Below are 27,550 nucleotides of genomic sequence, written 5' to 3'. Positions count from 1 at the left end.
AGATTTATGCAAGAAACCCAAGCATTATAGACATATGTAACGGCAGATAAGAAGACGTTGGGTTTGAAGTGATTTGAGGGAACAGCTATAACAGAGAGGCTGTTACTGAAACCCAATCTTTCATATTTTTAGTGCTGAATTACAACAATCGATTTGTGCTAAATAGAAGCGCATCGGGGACCAATATGTGTGTGTTTATATATACACACACTGCCCAAGAGTGGCTAAGTGGACATTCGATATCATGCACATACAAGGAGTATCCATCTCCTCATTACTTTCTAACTTTGGATGGAGCCACAAATGTTTGAGAAATCAATGTGTTAGAGATAATAGCTAGTTATCTACATCCTTTATGCTATCCTCTTCGTCTTCCTCATCACCGACATATTCTAGCAAGTCGGAACTATCTATTTGGTCCAACAAGTCAATGACAGGTGAGAATTTCTTGGTTTCTCTACTTAACTTGGGCTTCCCAGACGGAAGTTGATGTTGGCTGATGCTCGCTTTCCACTCTAAATCATCTTGGAAATCCTCTTCGTCACTCGCCTCGTCCTCATCATCGTCGTCGTCGTCATCTTCATCATCATCATCAAGCTGTCATGTAATCCCAATACAGAACCATAAGCACCTCAATCAACAATCTACAATTAGAAAGCCAAGCAAAATCGCGAACCAGTTTACTGGTTCTTTAAAGTATGGGATATATTGTTGGTCACGTAGCACATCCCAGTCACATTCATACCTCTTTGTCACCGATATCGATGGCTCCTGTCATTGCATCCTCGTCATCCTGCGCCAGTAAAACAGTTTAAGTCAATCCATTGTCCTAAGAACTGCTACACGGTTAACCACATAGAAATATCTGCAACTACTATGATCCACCACCTACTTGTTTCCAAAAACAACACTTTCCGGGTATTGGTCAGGTATCTCTGGCCATGGACTGGAGAAACAAACTGTTTAAACTTCATGCATGTTCCGAGTGGAGAACATGAGTTACAATCAAATAAAGAGGTGGGCAATTATAACAGAGTAGCCTCAGACGATAAAAGCTCATACTAGACTCTATGAATTTTTACATATATTAATCTGGCAAAGCTGGAATACCTCTAGTAGCTCCTTTTCTCTCTCTTCTCTCTCTTCTCTGTCCAGTATTTCCTGAAGTTGTTCTCGGGTAATTAGTATGCCATCCTACAAGCACAATTTCAACTCGCGGTTAGTGCAAATCCAATCGATAAGGCAATGTGAGAAAGGAAAACATCTAAAAAGACTCGGAATAAAATGACGAACACTTCCAACTAACAGTTTAAGTTGCTGGCTTCAAATGCGCAAATCGCATATGGTACTGGTCAAGAGTCTGATGCTGAAGCACGACTTATTGACCCTCAACTAAACAAGTCCTGGGTTGTGAGCACACTGCATGCTTGAAACAATATAATCTGGTATTCACGCAACACAGTTGAAAAGTTACTCGGACATGGTTCTGCTTCCTCTGGAACAGCACCAAGAACAAGAAATTGCCGAAACTGTTGCCAAGTAGGAAATGAAAGAGCAGTCCAATAACTTCCTCAAGACCAGGTTAGTAAGAGCTGGATTCAAACTTACATCTTGCAATAAATCAACGATGTCCGGCGTAGGCTCATGCAAATTCTCATTACGGTAGTCAGCTACAGCATCAGGATCCTGCTCATAGTTTTTAGTCGGGTAAACGGGATCGCCTCCCCAAACTGTGTTCATAGCCCAACAAGAAATTCAAAAAGTCAGATCTCCAATTCTATAGCAAAAAGGTACAGATGATCGTGGCTGAGACTCCACACATTTGTAACTGAAAATTATTCAAAATACATATGAATATAGTTACCTTGTATAATTTCCTCGTCAGACATGCGCAAGGTCAAAGGATCACGAGCAATACGAATATCGGTTCCCTGCATGCGTCGGTATTCCCTACGAGATTGATGCTGTAACATGTCGAGCAGCTGGTCCACCACCCCTTCACCCGTGCTCTTTGCCCTCTCCTCAACAGTCACCTTCGAGGTATCTTTCTTCCATTTTCCTACCCATTCCTTATAATACGCAACTGCCCCAGCCTCTTTTCTGCGCTCTTCCTCCTCTCGCATCCTGCACACCAAAAGAATCAGTGGCGACCCAAGATAGAAAAAAGAATAAGAAGTTTAGCACATTAACACACGCAGCCCATTAATATATCGAAATTCATCAAGCCCAACAATTGAGCTATGCTCAAAACAACTCAACAAAACAAGGAAAAACTAATCTAAATAGCTCGAAAGCAAGAAGATGCAGTCTGAAAATACAAACAATTGCAGCCTACCGCTCATCATAAAACACACGCTTCCTAGCTCGCGCCAAACTGGCCTCGGCTATTGTTGGTTTATCACCAAAGAGCTCGATTTGACCCGCTTTTGCCATTGCTGTTGCGATGACCTATAACCGAAGCCATCATCACCCATCAGTTATCGATTCTATCCACAGAAAGATCACTCGTATCATTCATACTGACTATACACCCATCTAAACAATATTTACAAAACAAGGTTCTCATCATAGCTTCTGAGTGACTGTTGAATTGCCCACCAGCCATCCCCATCATTCAAAAGAACCTAATAACCCTGAATGTAAACCAAATTCAAAAAAAAGTTATTGAGTTCCGGCATAGGAATTACACTATCACCGTCACCCATGCGCTTTTGCCATGCACTCCAAGGCTCCTTATCCTTGGAGGGCTTCTGATGATTCCACCATAGTTCGTCATTTTCCAGCCGCTGGTCCGACTCGTGCACAAGACCTTCTTCACTCTGCTGGAGAACAAGCCCAGCATCCTCCTCTTCATCCTCCTCCTCCTCGCCAGAAGCATTCCTTTCATCATCTTCCTCCTCCTCAACTTCCTCCTCAAATTCATTCGGCACTTTCTGGCCGTCTCGACTCGCTACACTTGCGTTCTTCCTCTTGGAGACAAAGTCTCTACTCGACATTGCACCACCACCCCGGTCCTTCATTCCCGTATCACTGGGAGTAGCTGCCTGCCCTGACCTTACAACACGCTTCGCATCATCCCCCCAGAATGCAGCTGGGGGCAATGGCGCCCTAGTACCATAGGAAGGCGAAGGCTCGCCAGTGTTGGGATCAACGTAGCTAGTGTATGCCGGGTCCTCCGGAGGCATGTCCACTTCATCGCTCTCGTTACACCTCACCACGAGTCCTCCCCTTCCCTCCCCGCTACTCTTCCCTACCCGCAAGCTCCAGAAACTGACACTTCTGCCCCTCCTGTACACCAAGGACCCAGAAATTCCACTACTTCCTCCACAGAGCCACACATTCCTCCTGCTCTTCAACAAAATCCCACATCCTACGACATTGCGCTGTGAGCGCACGGAGACCGAATTCTTCCCCTGAAAGCAAGCACTAGAAGGATACGAAAGACGACCCTGCAACATGATGCCGCGAGTCTCCATTTTTCTGCACCTGGGCGAAATTGGCCTTCCAGCTAAAACACGTGCGCTCTCATTTCACCTGTACTGGGACATACGCTGCGTGATGCCAATGATCCGCCTCACAAGCTCCGAGGGCCCTGGTCAAAACCCATTCCCAGGCGAACACCGGTGCTCACACCACGAAGTGCTGTAGTCAGGGTTTCGGATTTATCCACTCATGTTGAACAGATAGGCTCGGACGGATGACCTCGTTCGTCACAAAAGAAGATGATGTGCTTCATTGGGTGCATAAATTTCTTAATTAAATAAACATCAATGGTGATGTAATACAGGCAAATATTACCTTTAAAATGTCTAGTCATGCTTCAGCCAGTCCAAGTGGTGTGTTGCCCTGGCACTTTCCTCTCCACACAAATCCTGCAAGTGCAACCTAAATTGGCTGCCGAGGCGAACTGTTGAGCTTTGATTATGAATGGGGAAGTCGAGAATTCAGCTGCGCAGCGTGCTCGTTGCTGGCTGAACGTTGCGAGTTCAGCCTCAATTTCGAGAATTACAAACCATAGCCCATTACGTAAACGTCGTAGTTGTACTCGCAACCAGCGAAAGGTATTTTTACGTTAGCTCATGTAGTTCTCGTTGTTGGTTTTACGCTGGACTGCCAATCGGACCTGTTCTAGTCCTCCATGTTGGTGGCGACCTAAATTTGAGTTGGACTAGATTTTCAATAGGAGGGCTAGCATCTTCTTCCTTGTATAATGGATAGAACTAAAAATTTGGTGAGGAGATATGTGCTCCACGTCTTCCATGCGGTAGAGACATGGTAATGAGCAATCCTTACTTGAAAGCTACGAAATGCGGATTGTGCTTGTTTGGTTTCCAAACGTGAGTTGGATCAGCTAGGTTTGCATCTGGTCGGTTGTGAGTTTATGTATTATTTCGCTTCTTTGAGTCGCGAGGATCTTCAGATTGAGAGCAGTGGCGCGACAGATGGTTATTGTCTAATTGCATGGTTTAGAATATGCCCCATGCACGGCAAATTTAGGTGGGTAAGTCACCTCTGTGGAGAGGCTATTTTGTTGGCCTTGATACTTTGTCGTTAGGTTTTCGAAAATCTGGAGTTGAAAGGCCTCTAGGTATATTTTTCCAGCTAGCCTTCACTAAGAGGAGAACCTGGTGCTTATTCTCTATTGCACTACAGAAAACTTGTCGGAGTCGAAAAAGGATGATGAAATCAAGAGACTACGAACTGGAAAAGTAATGAACAAGATACCCTTTCAGCAAATTCAGGTGTCTATGTTGTAGTACCTAAATAACAAATACTCCCTATGACCTTACCCATGCAATCGATACTTTGTACATCACATTTACTGTCATGATATGGTCTCTCAGGAGTAATCTGAAGTGATTGTAGTTAATATGTAAGTTAGAAATAAGCGCAAATGTGTGAGCATCATCAAGGCCCCCGATATGTTTGGTAGGTTCGACATATCACAGCAGATCATTTAAAGGTTAATGCTAGTTCATTACAGAGTTTTAGCAGTTCTTATTTTTAAAAATATTTTTTCTGCTCACTTCTGTTGAATACCAGTAAAAGGGTAGTATGTACAGAATTACTACAATCCTTTTCAGTAGACATCCATGCTATTGTTCCCACAACAGAAACTGTTTAGTTTGAGGATCATTTCATGCATTGTAACACATTCTTATCGACTTCCACAGATCTCCGAACATTGTGATCTCTATCTGCATTTGAGGAGTATGATACTTACGGGATGAGCCTGGCATTGCAGGAATTAAAATGAGCTAGGCTTTGAATTGGGCAAGTGGTTTGTCTGTTTTGGGGTGAGTGATATCATTTACCTATAAGTGGTATTTAAACCACAATATGGGAGTATGTTTTGCCCTCACAACCTTATATTGTTGATTATTTTAATTCTAATTAGTTATAGTAATCAACTAAAATGGTTCCTAGTTCATCACGTTTTAGGATTGAGGAAATTTCAATCAAAAGTACACATTTTTGAAAAAATCCATGATGAATTTTAATTGAACTATTGTTGTTTATGAAATTTGATTTTTGTTTATATCTTAATTTGTTGATTTTTGGTAAAATATCACATATACCCTCATAACCTCAAGAAATATCAAGAATATCCCTACATTCTTGATAATAGCAAATGCACCCTCAAATAAATGATATCACCAATTTAGAATATCCTTACATTCTTGATAATAGCAAATGCACCCTCAAATAAATGATATCACCAATTTAGAATATCCTTACATTCTTGATAATAGCAAATGCACCCTCAAATAAATGATATCACCAATTTGATAAAAGCAATGTATATTTGATATCACCAATGTATATATATATATATATATATATATATTTTATCTTTATGTGAGATCCATATTTCATGTCTTTATGATATCACTTGTGATTAGATCTTTATTTATTTTTTTACAATTTGCCTTACAAATTTTTAAAATCTAAAAATTTCTTTCTGAAAATAATATTTTAGTATTTGGTTAAGATGACATTTTTTCTATTGTAGAACTTGCATACTTCTAATTGCATGCTTTTGGGCGGTATGATTTTGTTGATTCTCCAATTAATAATTTTGAGTTATTTAAGATGACATCAAAAAAAGAAGAATTTCTAGAAGCAACATCAAAATTTGGATAGACAAAGCATAACTAATCTATTTATATATAGTGTCTGTAGGTGTATAAAAGGTACAATATGATCCATATGAAATATTGATGGTTCTTATAATGATATTGGGTATATTTCCAAAAAATAGAATAAAATATTTAAAATAATACAAGGTAGTTTTATATACCTAATGGTATAGATGGCATGTCTTTTTAGAAATAAATGTATGAAGATGGAGCAACAAAGCATGAGACAAGATGTTGAGTATAGGGGTTTTGAAATTGGGTGCTAACAAAGTCATGCAATACTTGGTGTATGGCAATTGTCGAAGTGGTATTGGCATAATAAAGCAATGGATAAGTTGGCAAGAAAATCAAGATAATGGAGCAATAAAGGTATTGAAGACTGACACACTTGTCTAAGTAGCATTGACAAATAAATTACAAATTCGTTGAATTTTTAAAAGAATAATATATACAATGCACTCAAATTTTTGAGAGCATGAAATTTGAAAGATGTGAATACTATAGCAAAGAAGCATTGCCTTAACCAAGTATTGAAATATTTTTTAGATGCCTAGAATTTGTAAGGTAATAAGTAGAAAAATTAAGTCAAGATCTAATCATAAGTGATATTATAAAGGCATGCAATTTGGGCCCTATATGAAGACAAAACAATAAATAAAATCCATGAAAATTATTATGCCATTGTTAGATTGGTGATAACTTATCATATTTAAAAATATATTTTCTATTATAAAAAATATATGGATAATCTTAATATTGTAGCATATTCATATCAAGGACACGAACCTCAAAGAACTAAAATGATAATACACTCTTGTAGTACTTGAAAAGATTAGAAGATCACTTAAAGATGATATAATATTAAACTAGAATAGCTATTGTCAAAGATAAGAAGTCTAGAAAGTCTTGAAACAAGACTAAAGACTAAAAAAAACATTGATAAGAGTAAAGAAGTCTTCATTCTTCCATCCATATATATTCTTAATTAGGAACTATATGGCGATATCCTATAGGATCTCCAAAATGTGTTGACTTTACAAGACAAGTTTTTTTTATATGTATGCTACATAATTAGCTTGTTTTGCAAGCTACCAATACGTGGTTAACTTGTTGACCAAGTTTCTAACCTATTAATCAACAACAAATACATATAAAGTCAAAACAGCATCTGTGAAGTTTCTAGAAAGCTTGTGTAAAAAATATTATGAAATAAATTTATTTTTACCTATTTATATTTAAATATATAAATAAATATTATAATAAATATGTATGTCTGTGACATTACCTCATCTTCTAGGAATGAATTCCACAAAAAGTAGTCATCATATGTTAAAAAAATCCAAGATACAGTGAATTGTGTTTACGACATACTTTGATTTTTGTTCTCTTTGAACATGGTTGATAGGTCTTTGTAGCCATTGATAGTGTCTCATAACAAGGTAAGAACACTACCTTGTTGTTTGATTATTATTGAGGCCTTTGTAACTTCCTTCAAATAAAATATTTAAAATATGGTCTAAAATAGTTTCAACCTCTAATAAAATCACCAAACATTGAAAGTCTCTTTGAAAGTCATAATATCAAATATGTTGTATCTCACTATCTATTTGAAAAAAAGACATGTTATTTTTGAAGATCTTTATCTCAATTACATTGTCTTGAAGGTTGTGACAATTGTAATATTTCATTTGATAAGTCAGTAAGTGATAGTTCTTGAGTTGAATTTGTAGGTTGTTGGTTTTTTATGTCTTTAGCATCACAAATGCACAAAAGTACCAAACAAGAGTAGAAGGTAAAATCCTATCTTTCTTGGATCTTATTTCTTTTATAATAAAGATTTGTTATTCTTCATCTTGAATTTGATAGATATCATAAATGAAAAACATCAATCTTCTTTATTGCATTTACAAGATTCTTTACTGGCTCTCATGTACATTCACTAATATTACATCCATGCCAATGAATAAGATATTCTAATTTATTTTGGGACTACTTTGAATCTAAGATTTTTTCTACTTCAAATTCTTGATTATTATCCATTTCTATAAGAATAAGTGGCATTTATCTTCTTCTTAAGATATTCATTATTTTATATGGCTTAAAAAAAGGTGCATGGAATACAAGATGGATCTTCATAAACATTAGTAGATATAATCGATAAGCAACAAGATTGACTTGTTCATTAATAAGAAGATGTCTAAGCCTATGATAGTCCAACTTGTTACAAGGATGAGTAGTCTTGATATTACGACAAAGTAGCCATACCTTATCATCAATATTGAATTGTGGTTATTTCTTATAATAGGTATCACAATTGATCTTTTGTCATTCTTGAGCTTCTTTTAATTGTACTTTCATTATTGCACGTAGTTTTGACAAATAATTCACCAAATCTTTTGTTGTAAGATTATCAATTTTTGAAAAGTCAAAAGTATCAAGTCATAGATAATAATCATAATTGGCATAGAAAGATATTTTTTTACTAGAAAAATATATTGAATTATTGTATGTAAACTTGCAAATGGAAAAAAAGTTGTCTAATTATCTTGATGATAATTAATGATACACCTCAAATTTTATTCCAAAACTTGATTCACTTGTTTTTTTTATTCATAAGTTTGAGAATAAAAAGTCAAAGAGAGCTTTATATCCACCTTTAATATTTAAAAAAGATTCTCTAAGATCTTGATATAAATTGAGTCTTCTTATCCAATATAATATCCTTAAACAATCCATAATAATAATAGATGTTGTCAAGAAAAAATTTAGCTGTTTCTTCACTTATGATGGATTTTTTACATGATACAAAATGTGCTATTTTGATAAAGCAATCTACTATTAAAAATATAAAATCATAGGAACTTGAAATTAAAAGATCTGTAATAACATCTATAGAAACTTAAAATTATGATTGTTTCAAAATAAGTAATGATTGAAGAAGTCCATAAGGTTGATGACAAGGAGTTTTGAATCTTGAACAAATATCATATGATTGTACAAAGTCTTTGACTGCATTCCAAATTTGAAGCTACAAAAAATCTCTAGATATTAGCTCCAAAGTTTTATTGTATCCAAAATATCTAGCTATTAGAAAGTCATGAAGAACTTAAAGAACATGTAATTGTGCTTTGTCTCTTGAAATTTATAATTTTTCCTTGAAGTAGAGTAGATTATTTTTAAAGTCAAACTTAGAAGTATTATGAGACTTAGAAGAATTATTCTTGATATCATAAATAAGATGATTAGAAGACATACTTGATTGAATTTGCTCAATAAAGGTTGAATCAACAATGAATGTTTATTTTATTGCTCAAAGATGAAAATGCTTAGACTTCAAGAGAATTATTTTTGTTGATCAAAAATTACATTTTTTTTCTTTTGGTGCAAGATAAGGATGTTGAGGTAGAGAGAATTTGCCTCAAGAAAGTACTAGCCTTCTTCTTATCATTAATTGCTCAATTAAGTCACAAGATAGAAATATACCAAGTTTATATATAAAATTGTCCTTGTAGAGACAATTACATCAATACATAAGTCCTAAGTATCAAAGATCAGCCAAAATATTATAAAAATATTATAAAACTTTATATATCCTTAAGATGAAATATTTTCAAATTTGAATAGTTTATATCTCACAATCAAACCATCCAAATAAAATAAAATTTTACATAAAATATTTTTGTACTTTCAACAACTACTACAACATATTTCAATTATAAATTTGTTATACATCTTGAGATATTTCCAAAATTCTAATAGTAGCTTCATATTCTTGCTTATATATATATATCTGTGTATAATTTTTTTTATATTTTACAAATTAAGTAATTAAATATTATAAAATTTTGATATATAGCTTTTTAACCTATTAATACACACTTTTAGAAATTTTGAACAAAAAACTTGTCGAAAAACTCAAGATATGGCTCCAACCATTACTATCAACAAAACGACTCACTTATTGCCTTTGAATTAAATATGCTATCTTCAATACTTTATAATTCCTTCATACAAACTCAAAATGTAAAAATTCCTTCATAAAAGATATAAGTCTTGAAATCATCTTTATGTCTATATCTCTCGAACTCAAAAATCTATTGTATATTTCCTTGTATTCTCAAAAGAGCAACAATATATCTTAAAAAGACACCTTAATTTCAAATGGCTATAACTTTATCATGCTTATTCCAAATCTTCTAAAATTTACACATAAATTATAGTCCAAATTGTAAACCTTATAATCCTTAATTTTAATTTTTAATTGCATATTTTGAAGTTACCAAAATCCTTGTTATGGTCGTAGATAGTCTCTTAAGAGCCTATTAGGTATGGCTTTCATCGAATAGAGATGAAGATCTTCATTCTTTGTTTTCATCTATCCATACCTTGCTTTCATTCTTCTAAATAATTTTCTTACAAGTTTGAATCTTTATCATTGAGTCTCAATCTTCTCCTTAAATTTTATACTAAATATCTAAATCTTGTATAATTTAAATATTAAAATAAAAATAGGTAAATTTCAAAATAAATTTTCTTATATCAACTCTTTTTAAATTAATATACTAACCATCCTAATACACATCAACACTTATAAATATATCATATATTTTAATTAATTTTTATATATCATAAATAATTACAATACAATAACATTTAGAAAGGACATTTGATAAATCTTGTTGTTTTCTAAGTCTATAGGTGATCTTGAAATCAAATCTTTATACAAACATACTCCAACGAGCTTGGTGACAATTCAAAATGCATCTAGACATAAAGTACTCAAGGTTCTTATGATCTATATACATAATAATTGGACTAAAAAACACCTTTTAGATAATGATGTCATTCTTGAAATGAATCCATAATTACAAAAAAATCTTTATTATGGATCTTGTAGTTAATTTCAACTACTGAAATTTTTTTAGAATGAAAAGCAAATAAGATAACAAACGACCATCTATGACTTCTACATGTACAAGTTTAATTTTCTTGATTAAAGATATTTCTTATTTTTTAACAAAGTCTTTGTTTATAAAATAGGTTGAGATTTCTAAATCTAATAATATAAAGACTTTGTGATTTTTAGGTCCTAAACACATATCTATTATAAAACAAGGTGAGGAATCTAAAGAGAGAATAGAACCTTTATTAAGTATTATACATGATTTTAGCTACTCAACCCCTATTGTAGCTAAAAAAACTCATTTTTGCACACATTATTTTTTTTTTGGAAATTGTGCTCTTCATTTTGTCATTGTATTGCTTCTTTAGAAAATGTTGATTAGTGTGATTAGCTTTTTTACAATATAAGCACAAATCTTCTTGATGATGTCAAGTCTTTTTTTGCTCCATGAGGAATTTAAAACGTACTCTATCAATTTGTATTATTTTTAGTCTTCATGAATAAGTTTTTGAAAACTTAGGAATTACTGTCATTACTTGATTTATTTCTCTCCAACCAAGTCTTTATTCTTGACGCCTTTCAAATAATCAAATGTCACATACAATGGCTTGAACAATAAACTGTTTGAAAGATTTTGTTTTTGATATTATTAATAACAAATCTTTGAAATTATCCTTCAATCCATATCAAAATTGATTGATAAGGACTTTGTTATTCTAGTCTATGTTGCAAGTAATATTTTGGAATTCAACAACATATATAGTGGTTGACCGTAATCCTTGCTATATACATAAGAGCCTGGTCTCTGTTACTCTTTCTCGATCACTTTTTCCAAATGTAGCTGTAAATACTTTTAGGATTGAATTTTAATCATAAAGAAGTCATGAATCCTTTTCTATTAAAAGTACAAACTAAGAGAGAGTACTTCTAAATAGAAGTGTACTTATGAACCCAATTTTAGTAAATCTATTAAGGTATTGGAAGAAATACAACCTTAGATAGGGCTTGACTTGTTGCAAAAATTGTCAAAATTTTGATCTCGTTCCATTAAACTTATCTAGCATACTAATTCATATCTCTATCGTACTTGTAGGAGCAAAAAATTTTAAATTTGGGTTTGAATTTAATTTACTTGCTTCCTTCATTTGCACAACTTCTTACCATAGGTTCTGAACTTCTTCCATAGGCATAGAATTAGTATTTCTATAGTTGACAATAGTAATTTGTGAAATTTCTATTCTAAGAATGTTAACAAGTTTGTATAGATCTGCAATAGTTGCAATTCTATTCTCACTTCCACCAAGTTGCATCCATGATTATTTCCTCCATTTCAAATAATTTAACAAATCTACAAATCAAATTAGAGGATGGTTATCTACAACCTCTAAGAAAAAAAAACTGGTTATAAAAAATTAAATAATTTGTTTAAAAGTGGATAATCCACAACCTTCAAAATACAACAATAGAAGTAAAATAATCCACTCACTTCTAATATAAGATAAGAATAAAAAATTAGCACTCTTGTCAAACTATAAAGGACATGAATCTCAAAGAACTAAAATATCAATACACTCTTGTGATATTTGAAAAGACTAGAAAATCACTCAAAGATGGTATAGTATTAAACTAGAATGGCTATTATCAAAGACAAGAAGACTAAAAAATCTTGAAACAAGACTAAGGACTAGAACAACATTGAAAAGAATGAAGAAGGCTTCACTCTTACCTCTATATATATTCTTAACTAGGAGCTATGTGGCAATATCCTTTAAAATCTCCAAAATATGTTGACTTTGCAAGACAAGTATCTTAACTTGTAAGGCAAGTTTTTTATATGTATGCCATATAATTAACTTGTTTCATAAGCTATTAATAGGTGGTTAACTTATTGACCAAGTTTCTATCCTACCAATCAACTACAAATACATATAAAGTCAAAACAATGGTATGAAGCTTCTAAGAAGCTTGTCTAGAAAATATTATGAAATAAATCTACTTTTACCTATTTCTACTTAATTATATAAGTAAATATCATAATAAATATATATGTCTGTGATAACTAAAGGAATATATATAAGATTTTTTTTAAAAAAAAATATTTGAATTCTATTAATCATTATTATATATTATAGTAGTTACATATAATTATTAACCTTTTTATTATATGTAACCATAAGAATATTATAAGAATTCATAAGAATAACGTAAAATTTAATGAATGGTATAAATATCAATTTTTTATTTTTAAGCCATAAAATATTGAAATAAATTTAATTTATACTTATATTTTTAATAATTTGAAAAAAAATTGAAAAAAATAGAATCACTAATTAGCATATACAAATTGCAAATTAAAATTTGGTAGATTTTACATATTTTAAAGTAAAAGATTTAATTCTTAAATTTCAATGATTAAAACGTGTATTTAATTTTTTTATACAACATCAATAGTTTTAAAAATATATAAGTAATATCAATGCTAGAATAAATGTATACAGTAAAAAAATTAATAAGATATAAAAGATTTAAGTAAATTGACTATATTTATTTATAAATTATAAAGGTCAAAATTGTCATGATATTAATATTAGATTGACTATATTGATTTATAAATTATAAGATGTCAAACAGAAGTATTAGCTTAATAAAAAAATTACTATTCAAAATAACAATTTAATGTATTAAATAAATTTTCTATAAATAATGATATCTTTTTTTATTACTTCATATATTTAAAAAAAACTCCTTGAATAAAAAAATATATTTTTTGATAATATAATTTTTTTATAAGTTAAAGATGAAAGATATCTATTTGCCTGATTCTAGACCATAAATTGCAACATCTGAATCAAAACCAAATTTGATTTTAGATTTTAAAATTTTACAAATCCAAAATTTATTAAATTTTTTATTAATTTTTATTTTATTTTATGCTTACATTTTTTCTTATGGCCATGACCGCTAGATTCTTCAGAATCCTCGTCTTCATCTTCACATGCACGGTCCTCGTCATCATTATCATCATCGTCCTCATCATCGTCCTCATCATCATTGTCAACATCGTCCTCATCATCATCTTCATCGTTGTCGTCGTCATCGTCTCCATCGTTGTCGTCGTCATCGTCTCCATCGTTGTCTTCACGTTCATACATCCGTCGTTCAACATTATTGTCGCCCTGATGAAGAGAAGCAGACGGAGAAGATGCCACGTCTTCGTCGTCGTCTTCCTCGCATGTACATTTCCCTTGTTTCTTCTTTCCCTTCTTTATCTTCTTTCCCATGCTTTTTTTCCCACTTTTCTGCTTGCCTCCTTTGCTGATGAGTTCTCTATCTACTTTGTTGCCCATGAGCCCGCTCAGCAGTCGAACATAGCGAGAGACTAGATGAAAAACCGAATTCGAGTTTTCGGTGATAATGGCAACTGCTATGTTATCATCGCTGTCTTCGAAATCGTCGGTGTAACTAGCTGCGATAGGGAAACGATGTACTTCGTCCCGGATGCCTTCCGTCGCTTGCGAAGCGGATTCGTAAACACCAATAGCATGGATTTGCATGGATCGATCGGGCATTGCATATGTGCCGCGCGCAGCCAGGGACACATAGAGCCGCAACATCACCGCTGTAGCCGTGTTCATCTTCGCTTTGTGCGAGGCCATAGTTGCAATGCTGCAGAGATGGCTCATTCAATAACTCGAAATTTGCCTGGCGTAAAAGATCTGAGCTCAAACTTTCGGTAACGAATACATTTCCTTTTGATTACAGAATCTTTCTATTATTTAGGGGTTCACATATTGAAATAGCAGCTGAGGGTTATTCTATGTGAAGCTCTTATCTGAGCTACTTATCAGGATTTGGAAGCTGTTTCAGTAAATTAGATAGATACAAAAGAGCAGTGTTAGCCTGATAGAGATGGCTACAATCAAAATCTATATTTCGCATAACGCGTAGCTAATTTTTGCTTTATCACTGAAAACGTTACTTAGCATATACTAATGAATTATGAATTATTTAAAATGGTGTTGAATGTACTCATGTTGATTCCACCACTGTCTGGTCGTGAAGCTGGATGGTACCAAGCAGGATTTGAAGTTGTGCAACCCCAATAGCTCCAGATAAGGCTTACGGTCAATAAGCAGAGAACATCCGGGATTTGTGTTCTCAGTGAACTGATTCATTCCCATTTATGTAGCTCTGGTACTTACTGACCACATCAAAGATATGACATGTGACGTATCGAAGCCGTGACAGAATCACCCGTAGTCAAGGTGCATTTGAGATTTCATGAAATTATTCTTTTTAATGATTGTTTTTTGAGTCCCACTCAATCGCATCGAAATTCATGCCGTGCCGGAATCACAGTGAAGGAACATTCGATCATTAATCACTTTCATGCAATAGCATCTGAGCTGTGGGCTCTAATGAGAGCATGGAACAGTCACAAGTAAAACTCGACGAGATCATTGCTATAGCGTGCGGATTCATCGGTAGTTTATTGGATGTAGTGTAATTTCTCAATGGATACAACCAGGATGGCAAAGATGAGTGTTACACGAGTTGTGTGACTCGCATCACATAGGTATTGCCGTCTTCTAATCGGCTTGTTACATCCACTTGTGGCAGAACTGCAATGGTTGGAACGCCCAGAGCGCATGATCCGTGTCAATCAGGTAATTTGCTGTGACAAAAGTGAAGTGAGTTAAGTCTTCAGCACATTACTACTAAAACCTGAAGTTCTGTTCTCTGTCTGCGATGTGAAACATTCGGCAACTTCCTGATGGAGGAGCAATTTCGAAGTTGGGCGAATGAGAATTTGAAAATCTTTCAGGAGGGACAATGTCTTCAACAGCTAAGGTCAGCTTTTCTAATTCTTCTCAGAAAATACCATTCAATTTTGTGGAAAAAATTCCGTTATCAAATATATTATCAATATTTGCATAGTCTCACACTCGGTTAAATTAGTATTTTGATGTTTTCTAAATACATTTTCGAATGTAGCAATTTATAATTCAACGAATTGGTGATTTCTTATATTATTGAATTATAATATAAGAATAAAAAAGTTAGAGTTGTCTTCTGGATCTTGCTAAAATAAAATCTGAAAGAATTTTAAATAGATATTCAACTCAATAAAGGAAAGATTAAATTAAAGATATATATGTTATTAAAATCTATTCTAAGTTTTAGTATTAAAATTAGATAATACTTTCACAAATAATTTTTATTAAAAAAAATGGCTATTTTTTATTACTTTACTTAAATAAATCTTAAAATTGTAGCCATATTAAAAATTTAAAAGAATATTGATATTTCTTTCCACACTTTTATCATTTCTGCCAGCTATGTAACTACCACCATGATTCAATAGTTCTACTATATACATGGAGTTATGAATAGTGAATTGCATCTTCTTTGCAAAGATCTATAATTTGTATTTTTCTTTGTCGACTTCATTTGGCTCCATATTTGGTCATGATTTAGTATAAATAATTTTTTTTGGTTAATATAAATTAACACTAGACAATTATTATTTTTGTCAAATATTAATTTCTAAGTATCAATCTTCAACCAATCTTCTTTAAGTTGAAATTGACAAGTTTTAGATAAAATTTATAACATGAGAAACTTTGCACCAACTACTAGATTAAATCAAATTGTATAGAACTTCACTTTATTAGTAATTATAGGAATTAGAAACTATCATATATAAAAATATAAATAAATAAATAAATAAAATTTTGACAATAATTATTAATATCATAGATTGCCAAAGGATTTTATATCATATAGATGGCTTCAATTTATATCAAAATTTTGAAAAATCTTTTTTAAAATATTAAAGGTAGACATAAAATTATCTTTTGCTTTCTATCTTCAAATTGATAGACAAATGGAACAATTGAATTAAGTTTTGAAATAATATTTGAAATATACCATCAATTACTATTAAAATGACTTGATAATTTTTTTACCATTGATAAAGTTTATTTATATGAATATAGTATATTCTTCTACTCAAAAAATATTTTTCTATGCTAATTATATTTATCATCCATAATTTAATACCTTTGACTTTTTAAAAGTTAATAATCTAATCATAAAAAATTTGACAAATTATTTATTGGAATTATATGTAATAATGAAGGTACAATTAAAGAAAGATCAAGAATAAAAAAATGATCAATACAAATACTTATTGCAAAGAACAATCTTAATTCTATATTAGAGTCAATATATGGTTATTTTGTTGTAATATCAAGACTTATTGTTTTTATAATAAATTAGGATATTATAGATTTAGACCGTTTTTCTATTTGTGAATAAAATAATCTAGTTACTTATTGATTAGACCTATCAAATTCTATGAAGATCCAACTTGTGTTCCATGTAATTTTTTTTTGAATCAAACAAGACAATGGATATAATAAAAAGAAGACAAATGCCACCTCTTTCTATAAAAGTGGACTATAATCAAGAATTTGAAATTAAAAAGAAGTCTTAGATGCAAGGCAACACCAAAATAGATTAGAATAGCTTATACATTAATATGGATATAGTATTAGTGAATAGAAGCCATATATAATCTTACAAATGCAATAAAGAAGGTTAATGCTTTTCATCAATAATGCCTATTAAAAAAAAGATGAAGAGTCAAGCAATGTTTTATTATAAAAATAATTAATTTTAATGAATATTACATTCTTTCTTCTATCCTTGTTTGTTATTTTTTTTTTTTTTTTTTGTGTATATAGGGCTAAGAAGATAAAAAATTAACAACAAGAAAATTCAACTTAAGGACTATTGTTTGTTGAATTACTAGGTGAAACATTGACATTGGTCATGCCTTCAAAATGATATAATAGAAATAAAAATCTTTAAAAATGACATATTCTTTTACTAATAGATGATAAAATACAATGTGTTTACTATCACAACTTTGAAAGAGACTCTCACTATCTAATAATATTAATAGAAGTAGGAACCATATGTCATAATATACATAATTATCTAGATATAAAATATAAAGTAGAAGGTAAATATATATAGATTTAATAATATCTTGTGGAAGAGCTTCTTAAAAGCTTTATAGGTATTTATTTGACTTTATACGAATTTTTTATTGATTAGTAGGTTAAAAACTTGCCCAACAAATTAGTTGCATATTATACATCGAAGAAATTTGTTTTGCAAATTAAACACATATCTTATAAGTTGGATGTATGTTGGAGGTCTTATAGAGTATTGTCATATAGCTTTTAATTAATTAGTATATATAGATACAAGAGAAAAGTCTTTTTTATCCTTATCAATGCCTTTCTTGTCTTTATTCTTATTTCAAGAATTTTTTAGTATTATATATATATATATATATATATATATATATTTGAAATAATATTTTATTTTTTAAACTTTTATCTTAAATCTTACTTTTTAAGGCATATATAATATTTAGATTTTTTTATAAATAATAAATTGCTTAATTATATTGTAGTAATATTTTTAATATTTTTATTTTTATTTTTATTAAAATTTTAATTTTTTATTATTATAAAGAATAAAAATATTAATTAAATTATTTTAATTTTTAAAATATATGTTATAATTACAAAATTATAAACACTAAATTCCAAATTGATATTGCTATACATCTTATGATCTTCTTATAGACAACTAATTAATAGTATGTTTCTTTCTTTTTCATATTTCTTTTTCTTTGTTCTAAAAAAGAATGGTGGTTAAGAAGGAGACATTGAATATTTTACAAGAAAATAGGTTGCAAGATATCTTTGCTTCAAAAATTATTTATTTCAAAATTTCATTTATTTATTTATTTATTTATATCTTTGATTGTCAAAAATATTATTTTTTTATTTATTCTATTTTTGAAACGATACTGAGTTTAAATATTGGATTATCAAATATGTAGTAAGTATTGGAGCACACATTTTAATCAATTAAAGTTGTGTGGAGATTACATGGAGTATAGCAATATCAATTGGAGATGTTGCATTAACCATTTTTTATAATTAATTAATTTTATATAATTTTTAACTTTTTAATCTTTGAGATATATTTTTTTGATTTTTTTTTTTAATACTTAATTAAAAATATTTAAGAAATTAAACTTAAAAATTTCCAATTTTTTTTATGGATAGATAAATATATTAGATTCTTTTTACCCTGATGTAGAAAAAAGAAAAAAGAAAAAAAAAAAAAAAAAAAAGAAGAGAACTTCAACACTTTTTCTTTTCTTTTCTTTTCTTTTTTCATTATAATCATTTCTTTTATTTAACCTTTTTTTTTTTTTTTTTTTGAAAAGATCACAGTGAATGGTCTTAGATTGATTCAATATTTGGTATTTTTTGTATGTAAAGAAGTATTATGGTCATATACAAAGAATCATAATCGAAACATAATTATTTTTTTCAATACCCATATGTATAATGGACATATTTTAAATTGAAACACTTGATAATTTATATCACAAGAGTTAACAATTGAATATACAATTGCACATCAATCAATTCAAACTAAAATACCATAAAAATAACACATTTGTGTGTAGTTGTGGTTGTGCCATGTTCCCAGACGCTTCTATTTCAGATGAGTTGCTCCGATCAGGCATGAACTGTACATTTAGCAACACACGGAACTGGTGTCAGGATAAGTCACTAGCTTCAGAAAGATTGCTTCATGTGGACGAATCCATCACTACATGAAGTAGTTTGTCAATTTTGTGGTTGCGCTTTAAGTGCCACTGTAAAGAACGGATTGAAGATAGTACGATGGCAGCAGAAGATCGGATTGTATTATATGGCAAGTATTTGGTGGCTCCGGAAGAAGATGGCTAAACTAACTCCTCACCTCGTTCTTCAAGCATTCTCTGCTCTGTTGAAGATGGTTGTCAAGGTTATTTTCATCTTCAACAACACTGACCATAGTAGGAATTTGTTGATTCTGTGTAATGAATAAAGTCGCTGCATTTTACAAAAAATAATGAAGTACAAGATGTGAGAAATCAGCAGGCAAGTATCTGTGAAGATCTAGCACTGCCAACAGGTATGTATGTACGTATATATATATGTGTGTGTGTGTTTGTGGAGAGAGTTCGAGAGAGGCAGATAACTTAAAAATAGGATACAAAAGGCATTATTTACTGCAAATTTGCTTGATGCAAAATATTTGAAACATGCTCTCTGGAACAGACTTGAAGGAACACTAGAGATTTGTCACCCACAAACCTGATGAGAATCTCTCCTTAGTTGCCAGTAAATGCTCTGTCCACAAGCTCCTCCTTGCTTACGAGCCTGCAAACACAAACCGAGGTGTTCAAGCTTGAATTCAAACTTGCATCATCGTTTGACATCATATTCAAGTTAATTGAATATGAGGGTGTTTGTCTACAATCTCATGTAAGAGTCGACTGACACCAAAGGAAAACTTTACCATAGCTCAACAAAATTAAGAAACCCAATTGCCACAATCCCGTCAGAAGTTTAGTTTCGAAATATTATGTCTGACCCTTGAGCATCTACACCAGAGAGATAGAATTCTTAACTGGTCAGACACAGTTCACACACCAGACAACCAAAGCTGCAAAAATGCAATGCAGGGTTGCAGCCAACGAGCCCAATACCTACAGCTTCAAGGATGAGACTTCCGGAGTCACGAAAGGGTGCAACGCTCACAAGTTCGGTAAGAAGGTTTTGCCACCATAATTACCATCCAAAAAGCGGAAGTTATGGCTGAAATCAACACCCCAGTGCTCAAGACTGAGTTCGCTAAAATCACTCTGAGAACAGTTTCTCCGAGTGTGGAGTTTCCAAATGAATAAATAACCAAACCAACTCATCCTTGTTCACTTTTTGCTGTATTTGAGTCACACGTTCACTCCTGTAATGAATCTGCGAAGGGAGCAACGGACGAACATAGTATAGGAACTGATTGAGGACTTCAACTTGAAAACGACGTTGCCAAATGGTACCCGACGCAAGGATTGCCAACACACCATTACAGAACTAATGATTCCAGCCATGGAAGAATTCAAGCCAGAGAACATCGCTTTGAATTTATTAAGCCATTTGAAAATTCATACTGGCTGTGGGTGTGGTTCCATTTATTTCTGAAGTTCGCTGTAAGCAGGAGGATGTGTTTAATTGGGGCTATCGCTGGATAATCTTAACTACGTTGGAGCTTGCGGACCAGAATTCTTGCCGACGGTCGCATCCTATTTCTTTTAAGAATGAGGGTAATATGCATCATGCTCGGTATGTTGCGTCCATGGGACACTGAAAGGTGTTCTTAATCTGCCTTTGTTCTCGGATATCGTGGGGTACTACTCAGGAAACCACTCATACTCAACGGCACATATTGTAGACATGGGAAAGAAGTTGAAAGGAACGAAGAGTTGAAAGAGAACTCGAAGCAGGTATTTCTCACATGATAAGCTTGGAGGGAACGTCAATGAGTTGCTTCTGTGAATCTCTAGTTCACGCTGAGGAAGAGTCACTAAGCGCATCATTCTCGATTTGTTACAATTGACATCAAAATCTAGCAGAAGTATGAACGGTAACCACGCATGGAAGTATGGAATCGACTTACAACTGCAGTGCTCAAATGTATCATAAGCTTAAAACCAAAAGCTTAGCTCAATTGTGACTACGTTCTGAATTCCTTTGTATTTACTGTATATTTCACACTGCTGGGAGAAAATTCCTACTTGTCTACTCTTCAACAAATGACTCTTCGTGAAACATTGTGCCCGAGCCTGGTAAATGGACCTTAAAAATCAAGCCAAATATTTCTATGTAGCTGAACTCGTTAAGCTGAATGAGCTACCAAATAAATATCAAAAGAATCGCTAGTAATGCACTGAAAGCAACGGATGGAGAGGATGAAATGCCCGCCGACAATTGGCCCGGTGGAGACGTCGTAGTTGGTGGACCTGGTGGAGGGGGTACTCTGGGTGATGCCACGGACGCGTTCACCACACTGCAAATTCCTGGGCCAGTACTGCCCTGTATTACACAAGAAATGGAGCTCTCAACAACCTAACAGAGCGGAGGATAACTGTAGCACATAAGAGAATTGAGAAAGACAAAAGAATAAAAAAACAGAAAGAAGGTTGAACTCGAGATGACAGAATGAACCCAATCTAGGAGGGATGTGGTATTTAGAAAGAACACAAATGTATCAGACGACCTGTTACAGAAGCGAGCAGTGAGACCATTAAATCAGGAGTTGTGGGAAAGATTGAAAACAGGTCGAACGGAAACTTGCCTCGCAGGCTCGAATGTCCTCGCAGCCACAATGCAACTGTCCATTTAGAGTGTTAACCCCCTTGAACACTCCTTCACTGGTGCTTCTCTGCAATGAGACGCAATGTCAAAAACTTAAGACCCACTTAGGCTTTACGGTAGGAGCAGTAGTCTGAAATTGTGAAGTGAACCTCTCTTTTTAAGCCACTTTGACTAAGGATCGGACTCACCTGGTAAAAGTCCACAGCCAAAAAGTTTGCCCACCGATTTCCTGCTGCTGTGTGGCATACATTGAGGGCCTTGCTAAGGTTGTCAGAGTTGTCAATGCAAGCAGTGGTCCTGTTTGGATTCGAAGGAAAATAATTCTGCAGAAACAGCGTCTTCATTTTATCTGTCAAGAGAGCAGAAGATTCTCGAGGAAGACACGATTGATTCAATGTACCATCTGCGAAACCAGTCACAGTATAGGGTTAGAGAACTCCTGGAAATCGTGAGTTTCTTCTCAACTGGGAATAAACGCGTTTAACTCTTGCTCCTGAAGCCCCTCAATAGATTCTAGTTTCCATAGGCCATAATACTAATTTTGTATGATGTAGCATTGCTTTGACAATATCACCCCCAAAAGCATTTCTCAGGTACGTCTGTTTCTAACATGATTTGGAAGAAGTTCGACTGTATCGCTTTGAAATTATAATTGTTCTTTCGTGGTAAAGAATTTCAATGACCAGAAAAGTCTTCATAAGAAAGGGGCAACATGCCAACTCACACTGGTTTTCAACCACATAGTTCCACTGGTAAGCGAAGCCCTCACTGGCCTCCTTGTTCTTATCCGAAGTGAAAACCAACAGTCTCTGATTGTCCGCTATCATTGTAGACAGAGTAGGCCAATCACTCCCGTCTTTGGGCATTTTGGCCAACGGAAACAAGTATTTGGTCAGACCAGCAGCTTGAAAGGCTGTGGTGAGGGCGTTCGTGGTGTTAACATAATCCTCGAAAAATATGGTGACTACCTCAGTCGGATTTGCCGCAAGGAACGTCTCAATCTCGGTTAATGTACCGTTAAGTGGTCGCTGGATCAGTGTAAAGACTATGTACATTAGTTAGTGAGTTGACAGTACTATTCTACTGTTTAATGGTTGAATGTGCAGATCTGCCCTAAATCCATGGTGACAAGTTGCGCATACGACCTAAAATTCGAGGAGCATTAACCTTGTGAACAAAGATATCTAGTTGTATATTGTAAACAGACGACTGCTCCAATCTGAATGCAGTACATAAAACCTGTAACCGAGCTTGATCCCGATCTCAAAAAACGCATTGCAGTGTTAGAGGATCATCTCAGAAGCACTTACAAATGCAGTGAAGTCATAGCACCGTTGATAAACCGAATGGCAAAGCCATATGTCCCCGTTCAGCTCGTAAATGTCAAGCATGAGGCCCCGGACGCCTTTCTGCACATTGCATCAAAATCATCTTCAGTGCATTGTTCAAGACGTTCTAAGCATCAGCCTGCGGTACCTACGTGTTGAGGAATCCAACCATTTACGGTCCTCGGAAATAAACTTATTTTAGCTGATTCTACCTGAAATAACAGAAGGATTAAGGTTACAATTAGTCAATTCGGTTGATATCCAGATTAATAACATTTCTGGAAGATGTCCAATGCCAACGATGGAGACAAAGTGAATACTATGAAACTCCCTCAGCGGCTAAAACCAATTGACAAAATATGTGTTGCATTGCAGTTCGGTCGACATGGGGGCCTCGTGCTCTTACGGCATTATCGTGAGGAATAGACGTTTATTTAGAGAAAGGAGAAGGTATGAATAATGTACACTAAGTTGGCTGGTAATACTGTCTTCCTGATTCTTTTGGGAGACGATCGTAACTCCTAGAACTGGCGCTTCACCCACAATGGCGTAAGAGTTGTGCGTTGTGACCCATGCATACTTGTTGAAGGGCTGGGAGAAGTTCTGAAAAAACCATACAAATCCAGGGTGTAATAATCAATCACGATATTGTGGGAGTAGGTATTCTGAGCTGAACATTAACAAAATATGCTAAATGTTGTTTCATCTATTGAGAAAGGACTCGTGCTCGGTTCAAACCTGTGCAAAAGAAGAGACCGGGGAAGCAAAATCAAGGGTGCAGACCGAAGGATTTCCATCACAAGAAAAACAGTAGTACCCTTGTCCGCAGTCCTGATCTGTTGTACAAGGATCTGAGGCCTGCATAGAACATTTTGTGGGCTCTTAGATCAAACATTCTACAACATCGCACATTGAGTTCACATGCGCTATTTACGCTGTGCTTCTGACCACGACACGGCGGTGCCTATCCAAGAGATATGATGGTAGACAAAGCCTAAAATAATCACAACTAGGGATTGAGTGGCGCAGCAGAGTTCTCAGCGCGGTACAACTTAATTGAGCTGATAACCTCCAAATGTTTGAAAGTTTGTTTAGAATCTTCGAAAACCAAAAGACCAAAAAAACAGTCCGAAGAGAATTTCTAACTGCACATCCTTTAGAGGTAAATAATGAAACATACTTAACAGCTGTCTATGCAAAGTATCTCAAATTCCTGAAAAGCCTGAAGAAATTCCAAATCAACTCAGGAAGCACATTCTTCAAAGACCTCAAAGACGGTTTTAGGAAGCCTACTGTGAAACTAATTGGTACACAAGTGGTGTGAAAAGAGATTGAAGAGCGTGGAATGGTCACGCGTGGCTATTAGTACAACAGCTTTGATGAAGAAGAAGAAGGGGAGAAAAAAAAAAAAAAAAAAAAAAAAAAAAATCTTTGGGAAACGCCCCGAACATCAACTGAAGCTATGAGCGGAATTGAAAATTTTCACTCCTTTCATACACCATCCGCCATAAATCTGGCTTTGATAGAGTTCGCTTAGATGTACCCAGATCCGAAATGACCAAACTGCAGCCGGCACTGCAATACAGGCTGAAGCGAGTGAGCTACAAACTGTGATCCACTCTTATGACAACTCAGGGCAGTAATTAAATACTAACTTCGCGCAATCGGGATTCTGGAGTGAAGCCAATTGCCAGATTCTGCTTACCACTCCAAGAGCATGCACGTTTCCAGAGCCCAAGCAAACGATTGTGGTCACAGCCACCAACAATAACACACCTACTTTCGACATCCTTGCGCCTCTTGGACGCTCGAGCTCTCGTTACGTCACCTGCACTTTCAACATTTTTGTGAGTTACAGAATGGCGTCTCTCTGCTGCGATCACCATACTAAATGAACCCACGCCAACTATTGTATCGAGGAAGCGCACATCGTAAATGAAAGCCCCACTTCTGTTCGTACCACGAGCTCTAAGACAGGCGATTGTTGGAAAGCACCACGATTTCCTCCTAGGCCGCTGCTGCTGACTTGTGCACTTCAAATTTCCGCCCTATTACCTTCTGATTTTTCCCACTTTTCCCTGCTATTCCTAGATGCTGCTGCACGCAACGACAGTGCGCACTCTAGTTCAAAGAGACGCGAAATCACGCGGATTCACCCAACTTTTACTAATCCTTCCGACCCACTCGAGCTTTGCAGAAGAAATGGCCTGCAAGCTCGGTCTCCTGCCCCTCACCACAGAGCTGATCACAGAAGCGTAATCCTTCCGATTGAAACAATGAAATCCACATGTCAACAACCATAGATCTCCTCACGAAACTTTTCCTTCTGCTCGATGGCTGTCGCTTTCCTAGTTCGCTTTCCTCAGCTTCCCACAATAATAATGATGTGTACCAACCGTACGAGCCTTTCTCAATTCTCCACTGGAACACCATCAATGGCGACCTCAATCTTAAATCTTCATCCACTACAATGTCTCTTAAGAGCAGTCAAATGAGCATTAGACTTAACAACGCAGTGGCTCCTTGATCACACCCCATCGATCAGATCCTGCCAACTGACTGACACCACCATTACGAAGCACACTGCCTCACGTGACGCGTTATGCAACGCATCATAAATCGCCCGCCTAGGTTCCTTTTTGCAATAAGAATGTTCCCAGTCACGTTCTACCTATCCTCGGCGGAGCGTGTTATTTTGGTTCTCCCCTTTGAACCTAACCTCAAATCTGACCCGAGACCCAAAGTATTGTAAAATGGTGCTGCGAGTCTTTCCCCTCAGGCAAATTCTTCGACTGCTACTTCGAGTGCTCCAAAGTCATCACGCCGTCCACACATGAATCAGCCCCTTCCTGATTCTCAACCAACAGCTTTGACCGGATGGTTCAATCGCATCGTGGTGAAGCCCGCGGACCTACAGTGCAGATTCCCATCAGTCGCCACGCTCGCTCCTCGACAGCCTGCCAGCCAGCCTTCGTTACTCATCGATCGATCGATCAGTCAGCGTGAGATCGGGTTCCGCAACAAACGTGACTGTCAACTCTCAGTCGCGATTCCGGAATATTTGTATTAATTAATCAATTAAATAAAGCCATCGACAAACATTCCGCCGCTTTGAGTCTCTGGAGACTCCCCCGTCAACGCTCACGTTGCTTTGGTTGCTTCGTATATATACTAATATCGATTATATACGTATTTGTGTTCCTGTGTATAGTATATATTTTTGGGTTCACAACACAGGGAGCATAGAAAAATGTAATTTTGGTCGTTCCCTAATGATTCCCTCCAATCCGTGGCCCATACTATTTAGTGAAAATGCTGTTCCCCTGCATCTTCGTGTGAGCTGCTTGCCCCTCATTTCCGAATTAAACACAGTATTATTTGGGGGTTATTGGTGTTGTTGATGAGTAGTAGACTTTCCATTACCTACTAAGTTCAATAATTGGAAATAATATTCCACGATGTTGAGAAAAACACATCTTGTTTGTTGTATTCTTCTCCTAATATCATGATTGTGTTACTATTATTAGGAAAGTTTTTCAACACTTTCAAGCTTCATGTTGCAAACCCCCCACAAAACACGCCCCATTCACCAGAGAATTGCTCACATTTATAAGAATAAATAAAGACCCCAAAGTGATGTTTTATTAATCTGAGATGTTAACGAGAGGATGATCAATAATTTTTCGCATTCGTGATGTAAGAGTATCGAATCTATTTTCTTGACACCATTTTTAGAGAAAGAGAGAACCTAACTGTTGTATGAAAATGTCACAAGGTTATTCAATTTAGAGTAGGTACGCAATTTGACTCCTTGATCAGGACGACCAGCTGTCAGAATGCTGAAACTGGGGTCCGAATCAAGATATATCATTGTAATTTAAG

General features: G+C 34.5%; 3 protein-coding genes and 1 long non-coding RNA gene across 6 annotated transcripts; 1 reads left to right on the top strand and 3 right to left on the bottom strand.

Annotated features, from left to right (window-relative positions):
- Nucleotides 1-57: 57 nt before the first annotated feature.
- Nucleotides 58-3,630, bottom strand: LOC112280339 (protein PLASTID TRANSCRIPTIONALLY ACTIVE 12, chloroplastic). The gene is made up of 7 exons (XM_024515725.3): nucleotides 2,688-3,630; nucleotides 2,336-2,448; nucleotides 1,865-2,124; nucleotides 1,609-1,730; nucleotides 1,111-1,194; nucleotides 746-793; nucleotides 58-597 (listed from the first exon to the last, which is right to left on the bottom strand). The coding sequence occupies exons 1-7, from the start codon at nucleotides 3,474-3,476 to the stop codon at nucleotides 337-339; spliced, it is 1,677 nt and encodes a 558-aa protein (XP_024371493.1). The 5' UTR covers nucleotides 3,477-3,630; the 3' UTR covers nucleotides 58-336.
- A 216-nt stretch (nucleotides 3,631-3,846) lies between these two features.
- LOC149989545 (uncharacterized) lies at nucleotides 3,847-5,373 on the top strand. 3 transcript variants are annotated; one of them, XR_016502238.1, is made up of 3 exons: nucleotides 3,847-4,061; nucleotides 4,654-4,709; nucleotides 5,246-5,373. It is a non-coding gene; the product is annotated as an uncharacterized LOC149989545 (long non-coding RNA). The 3 variants fall into 3 exon arrangements; XR_016502240.1 differs by lacking the exon at nucleotides 3,847-4,061 and adding an exon at nucleotides 4,163-4,275; XR_016502239.1 differs by lacking the exon at nucleotides 5,246-5,373 and having other exon boundaries at nucleotides 3,928-4,275; nucleotides 4,654-5,130.
- Nucleotides 5,374-13,845: 8,472 nt separating this feature from the next.
- On the bottom strand, nucleotides 13,846-15,099 carry LOC149989544 (uncharacterized). The gene has a single exon (XM_090249121.1). It carries the CDS (start codon nucleotides 14,724-14,726, stop codon nucleotides 13,962-13,964), a length of 765 nt encoding a protein of 254 aa, XP_090105247.1. The 5' UTR covers nucleotides 14,727-15,099; the 3' UTR covers nucleotides 13,846-13,961.
- A 6,585-nt stretch (nucleotides 15,100-21,684) lies between these two features.
- On the bottom strand, nucleotides 21,685-26,650 carry LOC112279462 (PI-PLC X domain-containing protein At5g67130). The gene is made up of 13 exons (XM_090248622.1): nucleotides 26,534-26,650; nucleotides 26,202-26,303; nucleotides 25,853-26,089; nucleotides 25,629-25,716; nucleotides 25,374-25,496; nucleotides 25,212-25,243; nucleotides 24,407-24,526; nucleotides 24,134-24,271; nucleotides 23,651-23,749; nucleotides 23,065-23,368; nucleotides 22,529-22,743; nucleotides 22,321-22,407; nucleotides 21,685-22,058 (listed from the first exon to the last, which is right to left on the bottom strand). Exons 1-13 carry the CDS (start codon nucleotides 26,648-26,650, stop codon nucleotides 21,876-21,878), a joined length of 1,845 nt encoding a protein of 614 aa, XP_090104748.1. The 3' UTR covers nucleotides 21,685-21,875.
- Between the last annotated feature and the right edge of the window lie 900 nt (nucleotides 26,651-27,550).

This window comes from Physcomitrium patens, chromosome 3 (genome assembly GCF_059467195.1).
Source record: "Physcomitrium patens ecotype Gransden chromosome 3, ASM5946719v1, whole genome shotgun sequence".
NCBI lineage: Eukaryota > Viridiplantae > Streptophyta > Bryopsida > Funariales > Funariaceae > Physcomitrium > Physcomitrium patens.
This window is presented reverse-complemented; position numbering and strand designations above follow the sequence as displayed.

Bases quoted from the DNA above. Each gene is read 5' to 3' on its own strand.
- LOC112280339 (XM_024515725.3), bottom strand. From the start codon at position 3,476: ATGGAGACTCGCGGCATCATGTTGCAGGGTCGTCTTTCGTATCCTTCT. The intron at 1,195-1,608 runs GTAAGTTTGAAT...TTGTGCTTGTAG, and splicing joins TCGTTGATTTATTGCAAGAT to GATGGCATACTAATTACCCG. The intron at 794-1,110 runs GTATTCCAGCTT...TTACTGGCGCAG, and splicing joins GAGAAAAGGAGCTACTAGAG to GATGACGAGGATGCAATGAC.
- LOC149989544 (XM_090249121.1), bottom strand. From the start codon at position 14,726: ATGAGCCATCTCTGCAGCATTGCAACTATGGCCTCGCACAAAGCGAAG.
- LOC112279462 (XM_090248622.1), bottom strand. From the start codon at position 26,650: ATGAGTAACGAAGGCTGGCTGGCAGGCTGTCGAGGAGCGAGCGTGGCG. The intron at 26,090-26,201 runs GTGTGATCAAGG...ATGGTGTTCCAG, and splicing joins GGCAGGATCTGATCGATGGG to TGGAGAATTGAGAAAGGCTC. The intron at 22,059-22,320 runs GCAAGTTTCCGT...TGTGTAATACAG, and splicing joins AGGACATTCGAGCCTGCGAG to GGCAGTACTGGCCCAGGAAT.